The sequence below is a fragment of the Syzygium oleosum genome, unplaced genomic scaffold (assembly GCF_021117445.2).
Source record: "Syzygium oleosum isolate NSW1041296 unplaced genomic scaffold, Sole_v2.1 Sole_v2.02, whole genome shotgun sequence".
Classification (NCBI taxonomy): Eukaryota; Viridiplantae; Streptophyta; class Magnoliopsida; order Myrtales; family Myrtaceae; genus Syzygium; species Syzygium oleosum.
In genome coordinates, this window is record NW_026607486.1 from 5402948 (window position 1) to 5422657 (window position 19710).

The following is a 19710-nucleotide window of genomic DNA, read 5'->3' on the forward strand; positions in this document are numbered from 1 at the left end:
TCTTAACCAGGGGCTCTCTTTGGATCTTTGTTGTTCGGTTAAGAGTTACCTCGCCAAAGAGAGAGAGAGAGAGCTGAAGCTCCTACGAGGGCCTCCGGGGCCTGTCCCTATCCCGTGAGGGTGGGCTCCATAGATGCGTTCTCTATTTTAAAGTGCTGTTACCCGCACGCCTCGCATCCCCAATTTTTCCTAGATCTTTTCTTCTTTCCTTGGAGGTGTGAATGCCCTCTCTTCGTTTTGCGTCCTGGGGATCTTGAGGTCCGAACGAGATTCAGGATGAAGCAGTTTACGGATTTACTTAGGTCGGTATCTTACCAAACCATAGAGAAAAATAAAATAAAACAGGGTTTGGTGAACGTTGACGTTCACATGTACGCAGTCCTAGCATTATAGGCAAGAACGGTCAACGTTCATCCAAATCCTGTTTTATTTTATTTTTCTCTATGATTTGGTGAGGTCGGACGTGACGTTTGTATTATAGGAACTTACTTGTACATGTTATGAATGTCTACCTTCACCACGTGGCTCATGTGAATCTGCATATTGAATACTGAATAAACTATGTTGATACACAAAGAATATCCTTGGTAGAAACCGGTGGGCAAGAAGGCGAATAGTACTTCCACTGGATATATCAAACAGAAAGTGTGGATCTATTTAAACGGCCCAAAGGAGCTTCCACTTCCCAACATCCGAAGAGAGAAGCCAATCAGGTAAATTCATCACTAGTATCTCTCTCGATTTGTTCATGTGGTACTCCTACATTTGACGACACATGCTGTAACACTGCAGTAATACTGGCCCTCCAAAGCATTCAATCCATCCAGTGAAAAATAGTCTCCTGCAGCTTCATCTTCCGCTGTCCATAGGAGCAATCTTTGTTATATGTGATTCCCAGAGTCCAACGGTTTTGTCTGAACCTTCAAACGCTTTTTTCTTTTCAGAGCTAGAGAGCAGGAGAACCAGAGATCTCCAATGGTGGCCTTCGAAAACACGACCGACAATGTCCTAACAGTAGAAAGATCCCTCCCCGTCGAGGTCCTACCTGGAGGAGAAACGCCCAGGGGCTCCCTTTTCTTAAGTAGCATGGATTGTTGGGCTTTAGCCGTGGTGCCGACCCTTTATACTTTCGACAGGGGCGATGCGAACGTGGTAGATGTGATCAAGCAAGCTTTGTCCAGAGTTTTAGTTCATTATTATCCGCTTGCAGGGAGGATAGCCAAAAACTCTCTAGGGAAGTTGACGGTCGATTGCGAAAAGAAGTTGGGAGTCCCATTTGTGGAGGCATCGGCTAATTGCGACATCGAAGATATGGGCGATATAAAAATGCTTGATTCTGATATCTTAGAAAAGTTTGTTTACAGAGATCCTACTGAAAAAATGCTGGAAGTCACACCCCTTCTGACAGCACAGGTGAACACTTTCTTCCTTTCTTTCTTTGCTGGTAATAATTGACAGCACTTCACATTCTATTTTCTTTCGCTTTCTCGTCCATTGTAAAGGCGAATGCGTTTTGGTAGACCACAGTTCACATTGGATCAGAATATGTCACGTTCCACATGCATCCTTGATGTTTTTTTGGATGCCGATTAATGAAAAGTGGCCATGCAAGAATTTATCCATACAAGTTACCATTTATTGCATTTTATATTGGGATATTAGTAACTCTCGAGACTGCTTAAACAGGTAACAAGGTTTAAATGTGGAGGTTTCACTTTAGGGGTCGTAGTTAACCACTGCATGACCGATGGTATCTCCGCAATTGATTTCATGAACTCATGGGCTGAGATAGCAAGAGGTAAACCATCATCCTTCATCCCTTGTCACGATAGAACCTTTCTGAAGTCAAGGGTGCCACCTCAAATTGGCGATCATTACAATGACTTTGCTCGCGTGGGTGATATATCAAACATGACCACATCATGGGAGAGAGAGCCAACCGTATTTAAATCGTTCCACATTAACGGCGAGAAGCTGGCCACCCTGAAAAAAATGGCAACGACCGATGGACAGGCGAGGAGCAACTGCTCCAGCTTTGTTGTGCTTTCGGCTCTAGTATGGCGGGCTCGAACCATGGCACTCAAAATGAAACCACACCAACTAACACAGCTTCTCATATATGTCGATTTCCGACCGAAGATGAAGGAACATATGCCTGACGGATACTTTGGGAATGCCGTGGTCTTACCTTGCTGTCTCTGCACCGCGGGAGAGTTGATCGATGAGCCGATCTCTTCCACCACTGAAAGAATAAAGAAGGCGATCGAGAGGGTGGACGAGGACTTTGTGCGGTCGGCGATCGACTACATGGACAAGTATCGGTTTGAACCTTACCGAGTGAGCTCGCTGTTGATAAGTTCATGGATGGGGCTGGATTATGGAGACTTTGACTTCGGATGGGGAGGGCCGAGGCAGCTCGGCACCGGCAATCTGCTACCGACAGATTGCGTGTTTATGAGGGAAGAGAGTGAGAACAAGAAGGACGTTGCGGTGGTGTTGGGTTTGCCACTGTCGGCCGTGAACACGTTCCAAGAGTTGGTTCAAATATAAACTAGTCACCAGAGACTGAACACCTTCAAGAGAACTCGCCTGTCATTCCAATAATGCTACTTTTCTTTTTTTTTCTCTGGAATAAGCGCAAACAATGCTACTTAGATGTTCGCTGTTTAGTTCAGACATTCGAATAACAATCACGGTTTGTTTCTGTTTACTCATTTTACTATTGTTGTATGCAGCAACTTCCCATTCTCTCGATACCTCATGCATTGGCGATTGAGTAAGTTCAGGGCAACGCAAGATTTACGTGACGTGTCACCAACCAAGATTGATCATCTTGCAAATTCAAAAACAAGTTGCTTATAAAGAAAACATCACTCTATTAAAGTATGACTCACTCAATCATCCATATTCCAGTATAAAATAGATCAGCAGAAGTACTTTTGTCCTCATACATAGCTTGCTCAGAAATCGTATGTTTGAGTTTGAATCCAACTGCGGCGCAACAAAAACTTTTTGCGACACGGGTCGACCCTTAAAGGCAAAGGAAGGAAAAAAAAAGTCTGTCATAGAGGTACTTTATTGCAAAAAAAGAAGAAGATATCGAGTATCAGGCTACACAATATGAAAAAGTTCACGGCCTTTTCGGCTCGCGAATGATTATTGACAGAAGAAATGACATGTGAAGTTCCACGTTCGATCAAACCTCGTCTTCTTTTTCTCTGCGGTTTGGTAGCCAAACTTTTGAAAATTGCTGCCTTTTCGCTAAATAATGCCATGGCACATGCTGTACATGCATGAAGCTACTCGACAGAAAAGCCATTCGAAGGTCGACGACATCTAGACAAAAACAAAAGCTGATTCATATAGATTACTGCTCACAGTCTTTGGAAAATCACCAAATTTTCTGGCTCGATTGCTGCAGCCTACCGAACCACAAAATGCCAAATCGAACAGAAATTGTGGGTCATCGGGCTCTCCGCAGGAACTTCGGTTCCGCAACCTGCCAAGAGAAGGCCAATCATCCAAGTGTTGAATCTCTGCCTCTGTATCTCTCGAGCTCTTGAAGGTAATGCGGATCTTTATTCACGTGATTCTCTCTTCTAATTTCTCTCAAGAAGCTCTTCCCCTCGCGTGAACTTGCATTTGCTTACGTAGTTGGCTCATTAGCTTCTGCTTCTGTTGCATTTGATTACAATTTACGATTACCTAATCTAATGTCCAACGTACGCTGAATAAGGAAATAAATCGGATATCTGATTTACGTGGTTCGGTAGTACCTACGTCTATCAAGAGAGCATCAATGAATATCAATATAGATTAAATGATACAATGGAGATTACAACCACACTCAAACACTCTCAGTGTTTCACAACCCTCAATTACACATAATAACTCACCTCACAATTCTTTACGAAATAATCTTTTAATCTCACAAAGGAATTAACAAATTTTAACATAAGATTTAATTGGCTTCAATACTTGAATTCTTGGTGTGATTCCACGAAAAAAATCCACGGAGAAAACCCTGTTAAGCACTCGACGAAACGTCGCTACCACATTACGTGGATTGCATGTAGGCATCATCAACAACTCAAAGAGCATGAATCAAGGAAATATAATAATCCTCCGAACCTTTGCCGACTCAAACAAGGAAGGATATCCAGGAGGATATATGTACATATATTCCCACAGTTCAAGGAGTCCAAATTGAATGGGTCGAAGGAAGTTAACTTCAGTGTATTTATTGATCCTGCCAATTTGATATAAGACAAAAGAGCACACCTCCTACAACCTGAACTCTTAACAAAAGAGCACACCTTCTACAGCCTGAACTATTAACACCAAATTGGCAGGATCAATAAATACACGGAAGTCAACTTCCTTCGACCCATTCAATTTGGACTCCTTGAACTGTGGGAATATATATACATATATCCTCTTGGATGCCCTTCCTTGTTTGAGTCGGCAAAGGTTCGGAGGATTATTATATTTCCTTGATTCATGCTCTTTGAGTTGTTGATGATGCCTACATGCAATCCACGTAATGTGGTAGTGACGTTTCGTCGAGTGCTTAATAGGGTTTTCTCCGTGGATTTTGTTTGTGGAATCACAACAAGAATTCAAGTATTGAAGCCAATTAAATCTTATGTTAAAATTTATTAATTCCTTTATGAGATTAAGAGATTATTTCATGAAGAATTGTGAGGTGAGTTATTGGGTATAATTGAGGGTTGTGAAACACTGAGAGTGTTTGAGTGTGGTTGTAATCTCCGTTGTATCGTTTAATCTATATTGATATTCGTTGATGCTCTTTTCGTGGACATAGGTACTATCGAACCACAAAAATCAGGTGTCCGATTTATTCCTTATTCTGTCCGTTTAATTATTCGATTGTTTGTTTACGCAACATATACGGTGGTATAGAGCTATCCTAAGAGAATGAAACCTCCAATTCTTTAACTTTGTTACCTATTTTTCTCCAAGTCAATAAAGTAAACAACGATCTTTTTAACAAGCGTACATTGGACTTTAGATTAGGTAATCGTAAATTGTAATAAAATGAAACGGAAGCAGAAGCTAATGAGCCAACTACGTAAGCAAATGCAAGTTCACGCGAGGGGAAGAGATTCGTGAGAGAAGTTAGAAGAGTGGAGAGAATCACGTGAATAAAGATCCGCATTACCTTCAAGATTCGATTTTGTTTATGGGCTCAAATTCGAGACATATTTTAACAGTATGTCTGATGGTATCTCCTGATGAAATTCAACAATTCTTGAGTTGAAAGTGCAAGTGGCAAGCCCTTATCGGTCGCCTCTTGCCACGACAGAACTATTCCAAAGCCATGGATGCCTCTTCCGATTGGCGGTCCTTACGATGACTTTGTTCAACTCCGTTTGTTTCGCGGCAAATTATTTTTCAAAAAATGATCGCTTGTATTGATTATAAAAATGAATAAGCGAAGAATATTTTCATCGCTTACGAAAATGTTTAGACATAAATTACTATTGATAATGAGAATATTTTTATTAATTGAGAATATTTTTATTAATTAATTATTTCAAGTGATATAAATAATCATTTTTAGAAAAATATTTTTCAAATCATTCATTTTTCGAGAAATAAACGGATCCTAAGTATTAAACATGATGGCCTTTACGAGAAGGAAATTGTATATGGATGTTTCCACTTTGACGCTGAGAAGCTAGAATCAGTAAAAACGATGGCAACGGCTTGTGGACAGGTAACATTGCCTTGTAATAATGCTGACAATTCACCACAATATACACTTAACAATACGAGTGAAAAGTAAGAGTTGGTCGGTCTTTTTAGGGGCGTTTGCTAACTCAATTAGTTCCACGGTAATTCCAAAAATACTCGAAATCTACATGTTGACACCTAAAAATGATTACCTTTTGGTTATTATCGATAATTAACAGGTTTAGTCAATGAAAGCAGAGTTTAGTAAGAACGGATGTCATTAATAAACATAATCATCGACAACTCGTCAGTGAAGTCATCAACAAAACACAACTTAAAAGTTATTGACAAAAGCTTCATTAAGACTTTAGAAGTTGATCGACAAAATCATCAATAGCAAGCAATTGACACAAAAATATAACTGCTGGGTGATTATGTCTATTGCTGCTAATTTAAGACTTTTTATAACTTCTTGTGGATAGTGTTGCTAGATAATAGAAGATTTTAGATAATGTACCTTTTTGTAACTGCTGATAGGATTATGAAATTATTTCTTTATTCAAATTTAGTTACATGTAACTGTCTGTAGAGGGTTACGGATACCCCAAGTGTACTCTTTGTAATAGATTCCTAATTAATCAAAGAACTTAACGTTCTTATGCAAACTTATATTTATCTTTACTTTCCATCAATTTATCTTTCCTATAATTTACATTGCTGGCAACAGTTGTTCCCAATGTCATACTTTAAATTCCCTGCTATTTGCTTTCCTATCCAAAATAAGCAAATGGCTCTTCGCAACTTTTGTCGATTCATATTATTTATTTTGCATTCTTAAAAGATATTTCATCTTTTTTAATGAAATATCTTTTTGGCACGCCCAGTGGAATATATTTTGTTGATTCGAAGAGACTACAATGACAAGAATGAGAAGTCAACAAGAGTCTAATAATGTTGTTGGCAACAACAATCCAGTGCTCGGTAACAAAGTTGCTGCACATTTCGAATCTTCAACCGTTGGGAGAGCGGCAGGAGGAAATTGACGCGAAAAAGTTGATCTTCCAAGGCATCTTACTGAAGATCAGTTAAGGATGAGGTTCCAAATTCCAATATGGTGTCAACAATGAGAAGATAGCTTAACAACAGCAGAAAGACATGTCTGATTACACTATAAGTCACATGTGAGATATGATCAAACCAATGATTACCAATGCTGTGAATGATACCTTTGTCGAGGCTAGGATCCTCTAATCAACCACTACCATTCCAAGCAAATCCAGTGGTAACGGGGTATGTTCCTAATCTCTCTCCATTTATTTATGTTAATAATATTTGTTAGAAGTAGCTAACCCCCTACAAGAAATATGCAAAGGCCTGAGTCTTTTGATCAATGCCAAAATAATGGAAAGGGAAAATTTTAAGTAAAGGTATGAAGTGGAGCCGTTTTCTCAAAAAACGGCTCAGTGTGGATCTTGTCTCAAATAAGGGCTTAGAGTAAACAAATCATCTCACATAAGGGTTTGAAGTGGCCATATTGTCTCAAATAAAGACCCGAGCTCGCCGGCCGACAAAATCTTTGTCGGTCGAGAAGCGTGTGATTATTCTGGCCGCCGAAAAAGGGGTATTTTAGGGAAAAAAATTCTAGGTACAAAATAGAACTCTTAAAAACAAAAAAGCCCCAATTGGTATTATTATTTCCCTTCCCACCCTCTGCTTTTGCTCTTGCTCGTTCTTGTCACCTAGCCATTCTTAGACTCTTCCACTCCCATAGAACGAATAAAAATCGTTTATTTTTTCGGCTCCGTTCGCTTCACGAAAAATATTTCTGGAAAAACATTTTCCATAATTTCTGGTGTTCGGGGGTGGAAAATAAGTGGTCAAAGAAAATATTTTCTAGTCAATGGAAAACATCCTTCTAAAATTTGGGAAAATGATTTCCTTTCCCAAAAGAAAGGAAAACATTTTCCAATCTCCCCTCTTTCTCACATATCCTCTCCTCCTTTCTCCAGAGTTGCTCCTTTTCCCTATCATTCTCACGCAACCTAGGGTTTTCATCTCCAGAGCCGCTCCTCCTCCGCTGCTGCCTCGCGCTTCATCTGCTTCTCCATCGCTGCTGCCTCGTGGGTCCTCTCGTCCTTCGTCTCGTCCTATGGAGAAGTAATTCCCCAGATCTGGCGAGCTCACGAGTCGACGGCGAGTGTGGCCGAGCCTTGCCTCGTCGGATCTGGCAAGGTGAGGCTAGGCTCGGCTTCGCCCAAGGTCGCCTCGCTCGCCCAAGGCCGGCGAGCTAGAGCGAGGCCGAGCCTAGCCTCGCCTCGCCAGATTCGATGATGCTCGGCCTCGCTCGAGACCAGCGAGGCGAGGCCGATCGCCGGCCACGGCAAGTCTCGTTGTCCTTGGGCGAGCGAGGCCGAGCCTCGCCTATGGCCGGTCGCCGTGGCCGGCAGAGGAAGAAAGAAAGGAAAAAAAATAAAAAAATAAAAGAAATATTAAAAATTACTAAAAAATTAAAAATTATTAAAAGTAGTGCATGAAGGAAATTATTTTCTATACTAAACAGCGGAAAATATTTTTCCGTTCATTTTTAGATTTCAGACGAATACCGAAAAATATTGTTATTTTCCTGAAAAATGACTTTCTGAAAAATATTTTTCAGAAACGTCACATTTTTCACGAAATGAACAGAGCCTCTATTATTTTTTTGTTCCCCTCTTGTTGGAGTCTTCTTTAAGCTCTCTTCATTTCTAGATCTCTCTCTCTCTCTCTCTCTGCGCGCACTCCGGGTTGCTTCGTCTTGCGTCTGTCACAAGAGGTTCACTAGATGTTTCTCCCAATCGAATCGAAGACAATCCTCTTTGCTCTCACTCTCTGCTCTCGGTTAACTTTTTCCGACTTTTTCAGGCCATTGATAATCGCTGGTTGCGACGAAGCTATGTAAACAAAAATGAAGAAACCTATGTAAACGGGAGAAGAACACTTGAAGTGCCAAAACTTGTGTACGGCGCTCACTTTAGTGCCAAAAGTTTATTTCGGATAACTTAAATGCCAAAATCGGAGAAAAACGATCATTTAAGTGTCAACGACGAGAAATTCCGGCCAAATTAATACGTGACTTTTTTAATTAAAATTTTAATCTACGTGGCATTTTCACGTGTATATTTCGAATTTCTCAGTCCTACGTGAAATTTCCACGTGTAAATTTTGAATTTTGAATTATTTTTTTATTTTTATTTTCTGTTTTTTCCTTCTTTTCTTTTTTTCTTTTTTTTCTTCTTCTTCTTCATTTGGCTGGTGACCGGACACCGGCCACTGGCCATGGCCGGCCGCCTGGCCTCGCCCGGACGAGGCCGCCATCGCTCGCCATGGGCGTGGCGAGGCCGACCCTCGCCTCGCCGGGGTCGCCCTTGCCCAGCGAGGCGAGGCCGCCCTCGCCGGATCCGGTGAGGCGAGGCCGGCCCTCCCTTGCCCAAGCGAGGCGAGGCCGGCCCTCGCCGCCCGGCGGGCCGGCCCTCGCCCCAGCCACGGCGGCCTCGCCGGGGTCGCCTTCCCTGGGGCGACGCCGCGCGAGGCCGCCGTGGCTCGGGCGAGGCCGACCTAGCCGGATCGCGAGGCCCGGCGAGGCGGCCGGCCTCGCCCAGCCACGGCGGCCTCGCCGGAGTCGCCGGGAAGGCGACCCCGGCGAGACCGCCGTGGCCCGGGCGAGGCCGGCCCCGCCGGATCCGGCGAGGGCCGGCCTCGCCTCGCCTCGGGCAAGGGAGGCCGGCCTCGCCTCGCCGGATCCGGGCGAGGGCCGGCCTCGCCTCGCCCGGGCAAGGGCGAGCCCCCGGCGAGGCGAGGGCCGGCCTCGCCTCGCCGTGGCGGGCGACGGCGGCCTCGTCCGGGCAAGGCCAGGCGGCCGGCCATGGCCGGTGTCCGGTTACCGGCCAAACTAAGAAGAAGAAGAAGAAGAAAGAAAAGAAAAAAGGAAAAAATAGAAAAAAAATTCAGAAAAAAATTTAAAAATATTAAAATATTATTAAATATTATCCTCGTCAGTGGCTGAGAAATTAATAAAATATGGCCACGTTAGATTTCCGGCGACCCAAATCGGAGTTGGCACTTAAGTGATCGTTTTTTCAAAAAAGTGGCACTTAAGTGATCCGAAACAAACTTTTGGCACTAAAGTGAGCGCCTTACACAAGTTTTGACACTTTTAGTGTTCTTCACCCTATGTAAACGAAGCTACAATGGGAAGAAACGGAGAAGACGAAGAATTTCGTTTGAGCAAACGAAAGAATAGTTGAAAACGAAGAAACAAAGAAAGACAAAACGAAGCAAACAAATAAACCAAGGAAGAGAAGAAACGATAGATAAAATATGGGAAGAAAGAAGTAGACTTGTTTCTTACATTAATTGGTTGTAGGATGGATTGAGAATTACATATGTTGCGAATGATAAGCGAATCGGATAAAATAGTCGGAATGAAGGAAACGAAATTGAACACCAGATTTACATGATTTGATCTGAATGTCGGAACCTACGTCCACGGAGAGAGCAGCACAAAATTCTACTATAAAAAACAAGCAATACAATAGAGATATAATCACTAGAGTACTCAAATACTCTCTCAGTGTTTTTTAGCCCTCAATTATACCTAATAACTCATTCAGTATTTAGCCATTCATAATTTCTAGTGAAATCTCACTCAATAAATTATACAAATTCTACTCACAAGAATTTATCTGACTAAATTACATGGATATAATTACAACAAGAAAATCCCTCACGAGAAGAATTCTCTCTTTTCTCGGCCACCGAATGAAACTTGGCGCTCTCTCGGCCACCAAGAACTTGGCGCTCTACTACGTTGGACGTCCCTCTCGGTCCTTTATAATGCAGAAGAGAGAGTCTGCATCATTCAATGGCCATGACCTAACGGTCATCATGGCACCTCGTGATGCTGACATGCGAAAGAGACATCTTGCACGTTGGCCTCTCTTGTGTGCGTAAAAGAGAGCTCCAACAAACCATGACAAAATAAACAATTCTTTCCCAAGTTCAGAAAGTCCAACCTGAATTTATGAAGATGGACTCCATGCAGCTTCCTTTGATCCATGTGCAAATAGAAAGAGACAAACAAAGCCCACATTCCTTTCTCTTCTTCATCTTCTCTTGCACCGAACATGTCAGATCTTCCGTGTGCGACAACATGAAAGTCTTCTTCCTGCACCCTGATTTCTTCATCTTCGAGCGGCGCGTGCAGGGAAATTAATGCACGAGCAAAACAAAGTCAAAGGACAGTTGCCAGAGTTACACGGTTCAACTTGAACAGTATATATTCAACGAACTCAAACTCGAGACAAATTTCAATAACATACTTATGAATTAGGGAACAGATTGAGAATAAGAAAGCGCAGGGGATTGATCTGTCTATATGCAGTTTATTGGAGCTTGTTTTGGAGGTTTTTGGTTGTAGGGATTTCAATTTTTGACCTATAATTATTTTCGACAAAAATACCCTTTCTTCGACGGCTAGAATAGTCACATGCTTGCTAGCCGGTGACGATTTGGCCGGCCGGCAAACTTAGACTGTTATTTGAGATAATTTGGCCACTTCAGTCCTTTATTTGAAATAAAGTCTACTCTTAGCCCTTTTTTTAAGAAAATGGCTCCACTTCGAGCTCTTATTTAAAATTTTCTTTAATGGAAATAATCAAATTAATGTTGGTCAAAATAATCAAAATGGAATTAACAATTTGGCAAATCAAATTGGTCGACAAAATGGACCAACGCCAAATGTTGAAAATATAAGGCCAATTGGTGTACCCATGCCACTCAATAGGGTAAATATACCTTATAGGTCGAACATGCCGATTAACGCTAACGTAGATAATCCAGCATGACTGACATCATCACTTTGAGGGCAAGATGGCCAACCAAATCCTCAATCGAATCTAGCATAGTTTGTTGAAGAAGTTTGGCAACATTTAAGATGGGATAGGGCTCTTATCGGACCTGTGTATCAAAAACCTTATCTTGAATGGGTCAATAATAAACCTTTACTTAGAGGTTGTAAAATCCCTAATGTTTTTCATATTTACTGGTGATGATGAACAATTGACCATCAAACACATTAGTCAATTTTTAGGGAAGTGTGGGGGTAGTAGGGACAAATGAGTTTTTAAGATTTAGGTTATTTCCTTTGTCTTTGTCAAAAATTGCTTTCGCTTAATACACTAACTTACCACCCAATTCTATTAGTAACCAGATTGAGATTAAAAGACAATGTCATTCTCAATTTTATAGAATGATACATGAGGTATCAATCACTAACTTCACTAGGCTCTATCAGTACAACGATGAGTCAATCGATCAATTTGTTGGTCAAAATAAATGCCTCACTTCACTCTTAGAAAAAGAATTGACAAATTTGGTTTTTGATGGATTGAAATTCAATCTTAGAGAAAAGTTTGAAGGCCAAAACTTTGCCGATTTATGTCAATTAGCAACGAGAGTGTTAAAATGTGAGTGACTACTAAAAGAAAAAGATAAAGAGCCACATGAATACTTTACACAAGAAAGAGATAAATGGCCCGTGAAATATCTGTTTTTATCTCCTCTCGTTCTAGTTACTTTGAAACCTACCCTAAATCCGTCAAAATATAATATGAATAATGCAAGTGCACTTTTTTAGCAATTTGATTATTGGTTTCGAGCATCTTATCACTTGTCTATGAATTTGTGTGTGTATCTATCGATATTATATGTATAGTCGTGAGATTACCATCATGTGGGATCACACATTCTAGAGTAACCTTTCAACCTAAAATTTGCAATGCAAATGGTTTAAAAGTGGATCACGTATACAGTCCCTTAAGATCGTCTTCTGGCGACCAAAGTACAAAAATTGCCCGTTGAAGTAGTCTACCAGAGGAAACTGGTTGCAAAAAGTGACTCGCGAGCAATTTTTACCCCATTTCTCGCGACCCATATTGGGGATTTGGTTGCCCTAATTTTCTCCAAGGCCGGAAAGTCATAGTGTAGACGCAAGAGGTTCTTGCAAGCAAACTTTTGATGGCCAAAAATTAGAGCGCAAGAAATTCTAGCGACTAAATAGTGACTTCTCACAATCCATCTTAATTTTGGTCTCTAGGGTCCGGTGTTTTCGAAGTGCACTGATGGAATCTAGTCCTAAAAAACAACAGGAAAAGAGCAGCATCACCAGCTTCGTAGCACTCGCAGCCCTGGTGCGGGGAACTCGAAGCATGGCCCTCAAAGTTGAATCCGCACCAACAAACAAAACTCACTTTTCCAATTGAATTCAAGTCTAAGCTCAAACTTTTGATGCCTGACGGCACCATGGACTTCTCATGTTGTCTTTGCATCGCAGGAGAATTGATTAATGAGACGATCTCTCCCACTGCGGAGAGAATAAACGAGGCGATCAAGCGGGTGAATGAAGGTTGTGGGCGGTCAAGGATCGACTGTATGGACATGCATGGATATGAAGAGTTCGCATTGAGCACCCTACTAATAAGTTCATGGACAAAGCTAGATTATGGCAACACAGACTTTGGATGGTGAGAGCCGAGGCAGTTCGAGACCGGTGATCTGCTTAGTAGAGATGGCAAAATGGGTCATGGACCCATGTGTTTACTCGAAAATGAATAGATTGAGTGATATATGGGCTGTCTAAGATTTAAAATATAAGTTAGAATGGATCTAATAGAGTAAGCCCAACAAATGATGGGTTCTTGTGGGCCTGAAAAAAACCTATTTCATCAAAATGGTATAAAGTGGAAAGCCTCCACTCAACTCATGAGAAGGCGGAGAGCGAGTCGGAGGGCGGGAATAGTCTGCAGGAGGTGCGATGAGCTCGACAAGGGATCGGAAGGGTCGCCGGCATCGGAGCTCTTTTCTGCAGTCGACGGTGGTTGGAGTGTCCGCGATGCGGATGGGGTTCCACTCGCTACGCAAGTCTATTAAAGTCCTAATTTTGAGAGAGAGACAGAGAGAGAAAGAGAGTTGCCGGAGGATGAAGAAGAGGACGCAGGCGAGACCAAGGAACGTTTGGAGTTCATAAATAGCGAGGAACACATAAATTAATTGTTGTTATCACAAATTGTAAGGTGTAGAAACTACTTGTTGATTCGAATCGAACAGGCACGAAATTCATCTAAACATTTTCATTTTTTTTTTTTGTAAAGTAAGCTTAGAATCGCATCGATTGATTGCACGTGGTAAAATGGAACTGACCTTATCGAACAAAATTCATAGGCACGCGATTTATAAGATGCACTAGAATAGCAAGTGAGCCACCTAGATACTAGTCCACGAGTTTTGATTCATCGATATTCAAAAGTATAGATTTGCGTAAACAAACTAGAAACGCTGCAATGAAATCTCTACAGCATCGGGGTACATAATTTGGTCCACGGACCGTAAATGAATATGTAAACAATTACTTCCTAATCAAACACGTACATATATGATCGAAAAAATTAATAATAAAGGAAAATGATTTCCCGGAAAGAATTTTTCAAAAAAACGGTTAGTTTTCTTTTGTTTGGTAATATATGATTGAAATCGTTTTCTGATGTTTAGATTTCATTGAAAAATGATTTCAATCTCTTTAGGCAAAAAACAATCGATTTTTTAATTTATTTTTAGTTTTATGTTTTTAAAAAATATAATTTAAAAATTTTCTTTTATTTTTTTAAAAATTCGAATTTTTAATATTTTTTAATTTTCTTTTTCTCTTTTCTTTTTTGTTTCTTTTCTTTCCTTTACTTTTTCGTCCTTCCTCCGCCGCGACTGGCTGGCGACGACCATAGGCGGTCGAGCTCGCCGGTCTCAGTCGATCTTGAGCTTGCCTGGATCTAGTGAGCCTCAAGCTCGCTGGCCTCGGTCGAGCTCGGCTCGCCGGCCTCGGTCGAGCTCGGCTCGCCGGCCTCGGTCGAGCTCGGCTCGCCTGGATCTGGCAAACCGCGAGTTCACTGGCCTCGGCGGAGCTCGAGCTAGCGGGCTCGCCTGGATCTGGCGAGCCGCGAGTTCGCCGGCCTCAGCGAAGCTCGAGCCTTGCTGGGATCTGGCGAGCTTGGCCTCACTTGAGGTTGGCCCTCGTCGGCCCGCTCTTATGGCCAATGCCGGCCATCGTTGAGGTTGGCTACCGGCGGAGAGATGAAGAAGGAAAAACAAAAATAAAGAAAAGAAAAGGAAAAAAAATGAAAAGTAAAAGAAAAAGAAAAGAAAAGAAAAAATAAAATATTAACAAATTCAAGATAAGTAATTTAGAAGAGTGTTTTTACCTTCTTATATTAGGGAATTCACTTTCCTAAATTTATACATGAAAGTTTTCCTTGATCTGAAAGTGTTTTCGATTGACTAATCATTTTCGGCGAACCAAACAAATGAAAGTCCAAAAAATGAATCTCCGAAAAACACTTTCCCTCAAACAAACACACTCTAAGTTATAGAAGTAGTACAAAAATGATCGTTTATCAAAAAGTCTTACACATTTTAACGTGTCAGTGTATCAACATAGTTTATTTGGATTTAATAAGTACATTCACATGAACCATATGGTGAAGGTCGATATTCATAACATGTACGATTGTACAGGATGTAAAGTAAAGGGAGGGCATTCCCACCTCCCATGAAAGAAGAAAAGATTTGAGGGGAATTTGTGATGCGAGATGTCGGAGCACTGACATATTAAAATAAAATATGCATCCGTGGAGTCCGCCTCACAAGATAGGGACAGGCCACGGAGGCTCTCGTAAAGGCTTTGGCTCTCTCTTTGGTGATGTAACTCTTAACCGAGAACTAGAGATCCAAAAGAGCCCATGGTTAAGAGTGCATAATTGAGTTGAGAGGAGAAATGACATGTGAAGGTCAACGTTCACCCAAACCTTTTTTATTTTTTTTCTCTGTGGTTTGGTAAGGTAGCAGGACCAAGTAGTCCTACCGGAACTTGTTGCGTCTCTTTTGGTTAAACTAACATAATTTTCCACGGTTAACCTTAATGTAGTTGCTACTATTTTATTTTTTTTTGCGAATATTGCCACCCTGTACGTGTTTTGAATGGATGGCTCATGTGAATGTACATATTCAATCCGAATAAACAATGTTCAGACACAGAGAATATCCTAAATTGAAACCGGTGGCCAAGAGGATTCATTGAAGTTTAAAAAAAATATGAGAAATTACACATCAAACATTTTGAAAACATCTTCTAAATTCATATTTAAAAAAAATATATGAATTTCTACCAAAATTCATCTTCAACCATATATAAACAGAAAGTGCGGATCTATTTTTATTATTTTAGGTCTGTATGCGGGTCTATTTAAACGGCCCGAAGGAGCTTCCACTTCCCAACATCCGAAGAGAGAAACCAATCAGGTAAAGTCATCACTAGTATCTCTCTCAATTTGTTCATGTGGTACTCCTACATTTGACGACACATGCTGTAACGCTGCAGTAATACTTGCCCTCCAAAGCATTCAATCCATCCGGTGAAAAATAATCTCCTGCAGCTTCATCTTCCGCTGCCCCATAGGAGCAATCTTTGTTGTATGTGATTCCCTGAGTCCACGGTTTTGTCTGAACCTTCAAATGCTTTTTTTCTTTCCAGAGCTAGAGAGCAGGATAACCGGAGATCTCCAATGGTGGCCTTCGAAAACACGGCCGACAATGTCCTAACAGTAGAAAGATCCCTCCCAGTCGAGGTCGTACCGGGAGGAGAAACGCCGGGGGGCTCCCTTTTCTTAAGTAGCATGGATTGTTGGGCTTTGGCCGTGGTGCCGACCCTTTATACTTTCGACAGGGGGGGGCGACGCGAACGTGGTAGATGTGATTAAGCAAGCTTTGTCCATAGTTTTAGTTCATTATTATCCGCTTGCAGGGAGGTTAGCCAAAAACTCTCTGGGGAAGTTGACGGTCGATTGCGAAAAGGAGTTGGGAGCCCCATTCGTCGAGGCATCGGCCAATTGCGACATCGAAGATATGGGCGATATAAAAATGCTTGATTCTAATATCTTAGAAAAGTTTGTCTACAGAGATCCTACTGAAAAAAATGCTGGAAGTAGCACCCCTCCTAACAGCACAGGTGAACACTTTCCTCCTTTCTTTCTTTACTGGTAATGATTGACAGCACTTCGCATTCTATTTTGTTTCGCTTTCTTGTCCACTATAAAGGTGAATGCGTTTTGGTAGACCTCAGTTCACATTGGATCAGAATATGTCACGTTCCGCATGCATCCTTGACGTGAGAAATTTGTTCAAAAAGTCATAAACCTATTGTATTTTTGTCAATTTAATTCTAAACCTTTTAATTTTACTAATTGAGTCCTAAACCTTTTCACTTCTTGCCAATTGAGTCCATTCAGCTAATTTTGGTCGGAAATCGCTGACGTGGACGCCGGCCTACGTGGCACTGACGTGAAAAATTTTAATAATATTTTGTACTTTTTTTCAATTCTTTTTCCTTTTTCTCTTTTTTTTTTCCTCCCCTCCTTCCTCCTCCAGCCAGTCACCAAGTGTTGGCAACCAGCTAGAGGGGAGGGCCGGCGACTTGTCGGCCTCGGTCAAACCTCGCCGTCGCTAGGCGAGGCTCGACCTCGCCAGATTGGGTAGGGCTGACCTCACTTAGACATGGCAAGGCCGAGCATCGACGTTGCTGGGGAGGGCGAGCCTCACCCGAGGCCGGCGAGTCCTCGCCAACCCTCCCCCCTCTAGCCGATTACCAACGACCGATGATCAACTAGATGAGGAAGAAGGGAGGAAAAAAAAAAGGAAAAAGAATAGAAAGGAAAATTAAAAATAACAAAATTCGAAAAATATTAAAATTGTCCACGTCAGGGCCACGTAGGCCGGCCGGCATCCACATCAGCACTTTCCGGCCAAAATTGGCTGGATGGACTTAATTGGCAAGAAGTATAAAATTTTAGGACTCAATTGACAAAGTTGAAAGGTTTAGGACTGAATTGGCAAAAGTGCAATAAATTTAGGACTTTTTGGACAATTTCCCCTCCTTGATGTAGTCCAGGACTTAACTTAAGATAGAGTAACTATTTACTTAGTCGCCAAAGTTTAACATGAGACTCGTCGAATTCAATGTTTATTTGGATGCAAGGAGCGTGCATCCGATTAATGAAAAGTGGCCATGCAAGAATTTATCCATACAAGTTACCATTCATTGCATTTTATATTGGGATATTAGTAACTCTCGAGACTGCTTAAACAGGTAACAAGGTTTAAATGTGGAGGTTTCACTTTGGGGGTCGTAGTCAATCACTGCATGACCGATGGTGTCTCCGCGATTGATTTCATGAACTCATGGGCTGAGATAGCAAGAGGTAAACCATCATCCTTCGTCCGTTGTCACGACAGAACCTTTCTGAAGTCAAGGGTGCCACCTCAACTTGGCGATCATTACAACGACTTTGCTCGCGTGGGTGATATATCAAACATGACCGATCATGGGAGAGAGACCAAACCGTATTTAAATCCTTCCACATTAACGGCGAGAAGCTGGCCACCCTGAAAAAAATGGCAACGACCGATGGACAGGTGATGAGCTACTGCTCCAGCTTTGTCGCTCTTGCAGCTCTAGTATGGCGGGCTCGAACCATGGCACTCAAGATGAAACCACACCAACTAACACAGCTTCTCATATATGTCAATTTCCGACCAATGCTGAAATCGCAAATGCCCGACGGATACTTTAGGACTGCCGTGGTCTTTGCTTGCTGTCTCTGCACCGCGGGAGAGTTGATCGATGAGCCGATCTCTTCCACTGCTGAAAGAATAAAGAAGGCGATCGAGAGGGTGGATGAGGACTATGTACGGTAGGGGTGAGCATGGTCCGGGCGGGCAGTTCCCTACATGGAACCGGAAACCGCCCACTAAGGACCGGTTCTAAGAAATTGGAACCAAAAACCGCCTGTTTGTTCTATGGATCCACCCGGGAACCGGACCATTGATCCGGTCCGATTCCCGGGCGAGTCTATGAAACTGGTCCTACTAAGTTTCACACAAATGGAGGTGACCGAGAGTGAGAAAGGAAGGCAATGCACAGCTAGAGGCGCGGCCGTGAGTTGATGGGAGTTGAAAATTGAGCTTCAAATTAGGGATTTTATGGTTTTCATTTTTCTACAAATGTTTTCTTTCTTTTTTTGGTTGAAATTTTTCTTAAAAATTATATATATGTACGGTCCGGTCCGGATGGGTGGGTGGGCGGTTCCACGCTTAGAACTGGGAACCGGACTGGTACTCACCGGTTCTAGAAAATTAGAACCGGGAACCGGACCGTTCCTCACTGGAACTGCCGGTTCCGGACCGGTCCGGTCCGGTTCCGGGCGGTTTCCGGTTCCTTTGCACACCTCTAATGTGCAGTCAGCGATCGACTACATGGACAAGTATCGGTTTGAACCTTACCGAGTGAGCTCGCTAATGATAAGTTCATGGATGGGGCTGGATTATGGAGACTTTGACTTCGGATGGGGGGGGCCGAGGCAGCTCGGCACCAGCAACCATCTACCGACAGAGTGCGTGTTTATGAGGGAAGAGAGTGAGAATAAGAAGGACGTTGCGGTGTTGGGTTTGCCACTTTCGTTGGTGAACACGTTCCAAGAGTAGGCTCAAATATAAACTTGTCACCAGAGGTTGAACACCTTCAAGAGAGCTCGCCTGTCATTCCAATAATGCTTCTTTTCATTTTTTTCTCTGGAATAAGAGCAAACAATGCCACTTAGATAGTTGGTGCTTTCCTTCACTCCAGAGAGTGCTTCCTTCCGGCTCGAATCCCCGTCTCGCCCGTAATTTCGATTTGTATGGCCACGGCAGGGTGGAGTTCTTTGCAAATTTAGTCTCGAAGTGATAAGAGCCTGACAGATTACTGATGAGCTCGTCCCCTGAGATGAGTGACGGATCTCGGTTACCAAAAAAAAAAAAAAAACAATACCACTTAGATGTTCACTGTTTAGTTAAGACATTCGAATAATTATCATGGTTTGTTTCTGTTTACTCATT

The 19710-nt window shown here is 42.2% G+C and overlaps 1 protein-coding gene and 1 pseudogene across 1 annotated transcript; both read left to right on the forward strand.

Annotated features, from left to right (window-relative positions):
• The first annotated feature begins 309 nt into the window (after nt 1-309).
• Nucleotides 310-19317, forward strand: LOC115667012 (omega-hydroxypalmitate O-feruloyl transferase-like; annotated as a pseudogene).
• LOC115668684 (omega-hydroxypalmitate O-feruloyl transferase-like) lies at nt 783-2710 on the forward strand. The gene is made up of 2 exons (XM_030590096.2): nt 783-1413; nt 1687-2710. Exons 1-2 carry the CDS (start codon nt 976-978, stop codon nt 2548-2550), a joined length of 1302 nt encoding a protein of 433 aa, XP_030445956.1. The 5' UTR covers nt 783-975; the 3' UTR covers nt 2551-2710.
• Nucleotides 19318-19710: the final 393 nt, after the last annotated feature.